Source organism: Salvelinus alpinus, chromosome 4 (assembly GCF_045679555.1).
Source record: "Salvelinus alpinus chromosome 4, SLU_Salpinus.1, whole genome shotgun sequence".
Taxonomy (NCBI): domain Eukaryota; kingdom Metazoa; phylum Chordata; class Actinopteri; order Salmoniformes; family Salmonidae; genus Salvelinus; species Salvelinus alpinus.
The window spans coordinates 19,052,958-19,061,777 of record NC_092089.1 but is presented as its reverse complement, the minus strand read 5'-3'; the positions used below and the strand labels follow the sequence as shown (position 1 = coordinate 19,061,777).

General features: G+C 44.0%; 1 protein-coding gene across 1 annotated transcript; it reads right to left on the bottom strand.

Annotated features, from left to right (window-relative positions):
* Positions 1-2,267: 2,267 nt before the first annotated feature.
* Positions 2,268-5,721, bottom strand: LOC139572456 (thyroglobulin-like). Its single transcript, XM_071395204.1, has 4 exons — positions 5,617-5,721; positions 4,919-5,059; positions 4,452-4,648; positions 2,268-2,576 (listed from the first exon to the last, which is right to left on the bottom strand). The coding sequence occupies exons 1-4, from the start codon at positions 5,691-5,693 to the stop codon at positions 2,440-2,442; spliced, it is 552 nt and encodes a 183-aa protein (XP_071251305.1). The 5' UTR covers positions 5,694-5,721; the 3' UTR covers positions 2,268-2,439.
* Between the last annotated feature and the right edge of the window lie 3,099 nt (positions 5,722-8,820).

The following is an 8,820-nucleotide window of genomic DNA, read 5'->3' as shown; positions in this document are numbered from 1 at the left end:
TTGTTGATTACGAGATCGTGGATGCATCCCAAATGGGATTGCGGCTATGAAAAGCCAACTGACATTTATTCCTGATTATTATTTGACCATGCTTGTCATTTATGAACATTTTGAACATCTTGGCCATGTTCTGTTATAATCTCCACCCGGCACAGCCAGAAGAGGACTGGCCACCCCTCATAGCCTGGTTCCTCTCTAGGTTTCTTCCTAGGTTTTGGCCTTTCTAGGGAGTTTTTCCTAGCCACCGTGCTTCTACACCTGCATTGCTTGCTGTTTGGGGTTTTAGGCTGGGTTTCTGTACAGCACTTCGAGATATTAGCTGATGTACGAAGGGCTATATAAAAATAAAAAAAACTTGATTAAGTGCACTACTTTTGACCAGGGCCCATATGGCTCTGGTCAAAAGTAGTGCACTACATAGGGAATAGGGTGCCATTTAGTATGTAGACCAGCCTGCAACACCAGTTGCATCATGGCATGGCCTCTTGAACTGGTAGTTGAACTAGAGGACAAGGAGAGGTGTGATAGGCCTAGCATTAATCTGTCTAGAGGACATGGAGAGCTGTGGTGTGATAGGCCTAGCATTAATCTGTCTAGAGGACATGGAGAGGTGTGATATATCTAGCATTAAACTGTCTGGAGGACAAGGAGAGATGTGGTAGGCCTAGCATTAATCTGTCTAGAGGACAAGGATAGGTGTGGTAGGCCTAGCATTAATCTGTCTAGAGGACAATGATAGGTGTGGTAGGCCTAGCATTAATCTGTCTAGAGGACATGGAGAGGTGTGGTAGGACTAGCATTAATCTGTCTAGAGGACAAGGAGAGGTGTGGTAGGACTAGCATTAATCTGTCTAGAGGACATGGAGAGGTGTGGTAGGACTAGCATTAATCTGTCTAGAGGACATGGAGAGGTGTGGTAGGACTAGCATTAATCTGTCTAGAGGACAAGGAGATAGCATTAATCTGTCTAGAGGACAAGGATAGGTGTGATAGGACTAGCATTAATCTGTCTAGAGGACAAGGATAGGTGTGGTAGGACTAGCATTAATCTGTCTAGAGGACATGGAGAGCTGTGGTGTGATAGGCCTAGCATTAATCTGTCTAGAGGACATGGAGAGCTGTGGTGTGATAGGACTAGCATTAATCTGTCTAGAGGACAAGGATAGGTGTGGTGTGATAGGCCTAGCATTAATCTGTCTAGAGGACATGGAGAGCTGTGGTGTGATAGGCCTAGCATTAATCTGTCTAGAGGACAAGGATAGGTGTGGTGTGATAGGCCTAGCATTAATCTGTCTAGAGGACATGGAGAGCTGTGGTGTGATAGGACTAGCATTAATCTGTCTAGAGGACATGGAGAGCTGTGGTGTGATAGGACTAGCATTAATCTGTCTAGAGGACATGGAGAGCTGTGGTGTGATAGGCCTAGCATTAAACTGTCTCGATCACATAACTCCTTTTTATTTCTCTGTTCATCTATTTAGCATCCATGAGGTGGAATGTGTACAACATACACAGAACAGTGTAGTGTGTGTGAGCGCCAGGAACAAAGCTTAGCTAAGGTCATGTATGGTTATGGCCAGCTCAGTCAGTCTCTACAGTAGTAAACCCTGTAAGGTTAGGGCCAGCTCAGTCAGTCTCTACAGTAGTAAACCCTGTAAAGTTAGGGCCAGCTCAGTCAGTCTCTACAGTAGTAAACCCTGTAAGGTTAGGGCCAGCTCAGTCAGTCTCTACAGTAGTAAACCCTGTATGGTTACAGCCAGCTCAGTCAGTCTCTACAGTAGTAAACCCTGTAAGGTTAGGGCCAGCTCAGTCAGTCTCTACAGTAGTAAACCCTGTAAGGTTAGGGCCAGCTCAGTCAGTCTCTACAGTAGTAAACCCTGTAAGGTTAGGGCCAGCTCAGTCAGTCTCTACAGTAGTAAGCCCTGTAAGGTTAGGGCCAGCTCAGTCAGTCTCTACAGTAGTAAACCCTGTAAGGTTAGGGCCAGCTCAGTCAGTCTCTACAGTAGTAAACCCTGTAAGATTAGGGCCAGCTCAGTCAGTCTCTACAGTAGTAAACCCTGTAAGGTTAGGGCCAGCTCAGTCAGTCTCTACAGTAGTAAACCCTGTAAGGTTAGGGCCAGCTCAGTCAGTCTCTACAGTAGTAATCCCTGTAAGGCACACACACCCAAATGAGCTAGTTGACTTTAATGTTCAGGCTATCGCGAGAGATTACCTGATTACTACTCTAGACGGGAAGGGAGTATAAACAACACCACAGACTTCAGGAGTATTTTGTAATGCAATTGTTTTATTTAATTTGTATGGAAACTAACAGGCAGTTAAATGACATGACTTAATTTACCGACTACTTTGGCAGTTGAAACAACATGTAATTTCTCACTATGTGTGAGTGATAAACCCTAAATACAAATTAGACGGTACGTAGTGTGGATGTTCTTTCTAATTATAAGCATCCTTCTCTGACTTGGGTTTGCTCTGGGTGACAGCTGTCAAGAAATCAACAAATAACTTGGCTTCTGGTGTTGGAGCCCCCAAACCAGCAGATTCCCCTTCCAACACAGCAGATGAAAGTTTGCCTGAAAAACAGAGAAACATATTTCTTGTGACACCAAGTCATCCTGTGAAGTAAGAGTAGCTTCTCTAAAGTGGTGATATATGGATGTTTTTCCTAAAGATGAAAAGCTCTGCAGACGGAGACTGGACGTTTGGCACCATCTAAGTACATACAGTAGCAAACCTCTAATTACTGGCTACATACAGTGCAAAATATGTTACGTTACAGCCTTATTCTAAAATGGATTACATTGTTTATTTTCTCATCAATCTACACACAAAAACCCATAAAGACAAAGCAAAAACAGGTTTTTATAAATATTACATAAGGACTCAGTACTTTGTTGAAGGACCTTTAGCAGCGATTAACAGCCTCGAGTCTTCTTGGGTACGACGCTACAAGCTTGGCACACCTGTATTTGGGGAGTTTCTCCCATTCTTTTCTGCAGATCCTCTCAAGCTCTGTCAGGTTGGATGGGGAGCGTCGCTATTTTCAGGTCTCTCCATAGATGTTCGATCGGGTTCAAGTCCGGGCTCTGGCTGGGCCACTCAAGGACATTCATAGACTTGTCCCGAAGCCACTCCTGCGTTGTCTTAGCTGTGTGCTTAGGGTCTTGTCCTGTTGGAAGGTGAACCTTCGCCCCAGTCTGAGGTCCTGAGCGCTCTGGAACAGGTTTTCATCAAGGATCTCTCTGTACTTTGCTCCGTTCATCTTTTCCTCGATCCTGACTAGTCTCCCAGTCCCTGCCGCTGAAAACCATCCCCACAGCATTATGCTGCCAGCACCATGCTTCACTATAGGGATGGTACCAGGTTTCCTCCAGACGTGACGCTTGGCATTCAGGCCAAAGAGTTCAATCTTGGTTTCATCAGACCAGAGAATCTTGTTTCTCATGGTTTGAGAGTCCTTTAGGTGCCTTTTGGCAAACTCCAAGCTGGCTGTCATGTGCCTTTTACTGAGGAGTGGCTTCCGTCTGGCCACTCGACCATAAAGGCCTGATTGATGGAGTGCTGCAGAGATGGTTGTCTTTCTGGAAGGTTCTCCCATCTCCACAGAGGAACTCTGGCGCTCTCTCAGAGTGACCATCGGGTTCATGGTCACTTCCCTGACCAAGGCCCTTCTGCCCGGATTGCTCAGTTTGGCCGGGTGGCCAGCTCTAGGAAGAGACTTGGAGGTTCCAAACTTCTTCCATTTAAGAATGAGGCCACTGAATGGAGGCCACTGAGTTCTTGGGGACCTTCAATGCTGCAGAAATGTTTTGGTACCCTTCCCCAGATCTGTGCCTCGACACAATCCTGTCTCGGAGCTCTACGGACAATTCCTTCGACCTCATGGCTTGGTTTTTGCTCTGTTCGACCTTACATAGACAGGTGTGTGCCTTTCCAAATCATGTCCAATCAATTGAATTTACCACAGGTGGATGCCAATCAAGTTGTAGAAACATCAAGGATGATCAATGAAAACAGGATGCACCTGAGCTCAATTTTGAGTCTCATAGCAAAGGGTCTGAATACTTAGTAAATACATATTTTTTTTTAAATAATGTTTTATACAATTGCAAAACTAAAAAAAAAAAAAAACGTTTTCTTTGTCATTATTGGGTATTGTGTATAGATTTATGAGGCGGGGAAATAATTTAATACATTCTAGAATAATGCTGTAACGTAACAAAATGAGGAAAAAGGAAGGTGTCTGAATACTTTCCGAATACACTGTATGTTTCTATGTATGTCCTTCTGACACTGAAAGAACAGGAAGTGAATAATTAATACTTGTTTTCTGTGTTTTATATTTAGCCTTTGTGTTACTGTCATTGTTTTTTTTTCGGAAAAGATGTGGTTTGTTTGGCAAACTGATGTTTTACATAATCTTATTTTCAGTTTGGACTTGTACCCACCAGTGGAGGCGGTCAGAGCGGGGACATAGTCGGCCCAGAAGGAGCACTGCGCCCTGCGGAGGCCCCTGTGGTTGCTGAGGCCTGGCTCCAACTCCATATAGCTGTCCCCCTCAGGGTGAGGCTGGAAGGCATGCCAGGTGGGCAGCGCCGCCTCGCTGAAGGCCACGCGGGACACACTGTGAGCCTGGTTGGGATTTCTGTTCAGAAGGAGAAAACGTACAGTAAGAGACGTGATGTACGCACGACTGTAAGTCACTTCGGAAGAAAGGGTCTGCTAAATGACAGATATTATATATTCTGACACCACATGGATAAGGCAGTATTCTCCAGTCATGCAGATTGGTTTAGATGTAACAAACAATACAAAATAAACCAATTGATTTAGATGGAAAAGGCAATACTATAAAGTATGGTTGGCGTTTATTTAAAGTAATTTCTGTTTCATTTTTTTTAAATACAATTTTTACCCGGACTTGATGAAGTTGGCCATGTAGGTCATCATCTGTAGGGAGAGGCGTCTCTCTGTGTTGGTGAACAGGTCGTAGGTCAGGGGGCTGTGGGGGAGGCCAAAAGCATAGTGGACATCCAGGGGTACTGACAGGTCAGCACTGAAATGAAAACAAATCACACACAAATAAACACTACATTATCATGCCACTTCCCTAGCAACACAGCAAAACAAATACATAATACATCATCATGCCACTTCCCTAGCAACACGGCAAAACAAAACAAATAATAGATTATCATGCCACTTCCCTAGCAACACAGCAAAACAAATAAATAATACATCATCATGCCACTTCCCTAGCAACACAGCAAAACAAATAAATAACACATCATCATGCCACTTCCCTAGCAACACGGCAAAACAAAACAAATAATAGATTATCATGCCACTTCCCTAGCAACACAGCGAAACAAAACAAAGAAATAATAGATTATCATGCCACTTCCCTAGCAACACAGCAAAACAAAACAAAGCAAATAATAGATTATCATGCCACTTCCATAGCAACACAGCAAAACAAATGTAATAGTATTGCTGGACACAACAAGGTAGTCTGAGTTAACGCAAGTACTACATGACTAGTAGTCAATGGTCTGGAGCCCTGACCTGACCTGGCTTCCTGGCTGCCTAGTCCTCCTCACACCCAGTGATTACCTGGTCTGGGCGGTGTCCTCAGGCAGGTGGTACATGAACACATTGGATCTGGTGTTAGCTGCCCAGAAGTTGGCCATCTTTATGGTGGGGCACACAATGAAGAGATCTCTGCACAGAGAGACAGAGATAGAGAGACAGAGAGAGAGATTGTTGAGAAATTTAACACACTTCACATCATTGTTTCCCTTTTCTTTGGGGACAAAGACAGAGAAAGGATAAAGCAAGGTGTACCTATTCTGTACATGACAGGACAGCAGCTCACTGACAATCACAAACACAGTGTTGTCTAACAAACTAAACATTTGCATGTGTGACTGAGGGCCGTGAGTGTGTATGTTTGTGTCTTGAGAAAAGATGGTCTGTCTGGCTGCCACAGTGCCATGCTAGTTAAATAAGACTAGGTTCCAAATGGCACCCTATTCCCTATATAGTGCACTACTTTTGACCAGTGCCTATAGGTGTAGTGCACTATGCAGGGAATAGGGTGCCATTTGGGACATATCCAGTGTGTTACAGCAGGGCAGGTATTTACTGAGTGAGGACCATTCCTGCTGCAGCCAAAATACACTGATGGATCTGGATAAACAAGCAGTGGACATATCTGCCTTCAAATTACAGGTGTTTTGAACTCTGGAGAATGTCTAGTAGAACTCCTAGCATAGTGATAGTTTCAGGTCAGGAGTCTTTTACTAAAATACATGTAGACATGGTGTTATTGTGAATGTGAGATGTGCTGTTGTTTGTCTTCAAGGCATCGGTCGGTTGCTATCCTGAGCTAACCTCAGGTCCATGGGTGTGTTGTGTGGGTCAGCCTCAGCCCTGCTCCCTGCTATATTTGACACTAGTTATTATGTGGGTGAAGTCCAGTGCCGTAGACGCTGAAGAGCAGAGGCAGCAGCAACCATACATATCACTACCGAAGCCTGGATCAAGGGCATTACAAGAATATCTCTGTCAATTCCGCAGATATACTGTATGCAGAATATCTCTGTCAATACCGCAGATATACTGTATGCAGAATATCTCTGTCAATACCGCAGATATACTGTATGCAGAATATCTCTGTCAATACTGCAGATATACTGTATGCAGAATATCTCTGTCAATACTGCAGATATACTGTATGCAGAATATCTCTGTCAATACTGCAGATATACTGTATGCAGAATATCTCTGTCAATACTGCAGAACTACAGAGACATGTACAGAATTCATTGCATATAAGATTACAGAAAAAAATGATTGATCTTGAGTGAATCTGGGACCGTATTCATGAGCTGATCTACACTGAACAGAAATATAAAGGCAACATTTAAAGTGTTGGTCCCATGTTTCATGAGTTGAAATTCAAAATCCTAGTAAATTTTCCAAACGCACAAAAAGCGTATTTCTCTCAAATTTTGCGCATAAATTGTTCACATCCCTGTTAGTGAGCATTTCTCCGTTGCCAAGATAATCCATCCACCTGTGACAGGTGTGGCATATCAAGAAGCTGATTAAACAGCATGATCATTGCACAGGTGCACCTTGTGCCGTGGACAATAAAAGGCCACTTTAAAATGTGCAGTTTTGACACACAACACAATGTCGCAGAAGTCTCAAGTTGTCAGGGTGAGTACAATTGGCATGCAGACTGCAGGAATGTCCACCAGAGCTGTTGCCAGAGAACTGAATGTTCATTTCTCTACCATAAGCCGCCTCCAACGTAGTTTTAGAGAATTTGGCAGTACGTCCAACCGGCCTCACAACTGCAGACCACGTGTAACCATACCAGCCCAGTACCTCCACATCCAGCTTCTTCATCTGCAGGATCGTGTGAGAGGGGGTGGGGGGTGCTGAGGAGTATTTCTGTCTGTAATGAAGCCCTTTTGTGGGGAAAAACTCATTCTGATTGGCTTGGCCTGGCTGCCAAGTGGGTGGGCCTATGCCCTCCAAGGCCCACCCATTGCTGCACCCCTGCCCAGTCATGTGAAATCCATAGATTAAGGCCTAATGAATTTATTTCAATTGACTGATTTCCTTATAGGAACTGTAACTCAGTAAAATCTTTGAAATTGTTGCATGTTGCACTAATATTTTTGTTCAGTATAGAATCAGATTCCATCAATCCATTCATTTTATAATCCAAAAAGGCAAAACTGATCCTAGATCAGGACTCCTTCTCTAAGACGCTTTATGAATATGGGCCCTGACATATACTGTTTCCTTATGGCACATTCCTGGTGAAAAGCTTGGTCTGCACCACATGTCAGGGCCAAGTTAAATGGCCGAGCCACGGCACTAGTAGTTCTATTTCTGAATTGTTACATTCCTTTCTTTTCTAAACACGCTGCTTCTAACACCATCAGTTAAACAGTTCACGCAGTCCTTCTAAATCCTCAGGTTATTTCAGTCTTCACTCGGCTGGCTGTTTCCTTCCTCAAGACCACAAATGAAACACACTCTGTTCCAGTTTTTCATAGTTGCGTCCCAAATGGCACCCTATTCCCTTTATAGTGCACTACCTTTGAACAGGGCCCACAGGGCTCTGGTCTTAAGTAGTCCACTATATAGGGAATAGGGTGTCATTTGGAATGTACACTCTGTTCCAGTTTGTCAATCACAGTAAAGCAACATATAACAGTGTAAAGAGGTCAATAGTCTAGCTATGAGTTTCCACTCACTCTGCACTGCTTAGAACTCCCTCTGCTTAGAACTCCCTGCTTAGAACTCACTGCGTAGAACTCACTGCGTAGAACTCACTGCGTAGAACTCCCTGCGTAGAACTCCCTGCGTAGAACTCCCTGCGTAGAACTCACTGCGTAGAACTCACTGCGTAGAACTCACTGCGTAGAACTCCCTGCGTAGAACTCCCTGCGTAGAACTCCCTGCGTAGAACTCCCTGCGTAGAACTCCCTGCGTAGAACTCCCTGCATAAAACTCCCTGCATAAAACTCCCTGCATAAAACTCCCTGCATAAAACTCCCTGCATAAAACTCCCTGCATAAAACTCCCTACATAAAACTCCCTGCATAGAACTCCCTGCATAGAACTCACTGCATAGAACTCACTGTATAGAACTCACTGCATAGAACTCACTGCATAGAACTCACTGCATAGAACTCACTGCATAGAACTCACTGCATAGAACTCACTGCATAGAACTCACTGTATAGAACTCACTGTATGGCCTTCAGAAAGTATTCATACCCCTTGACGTATTCC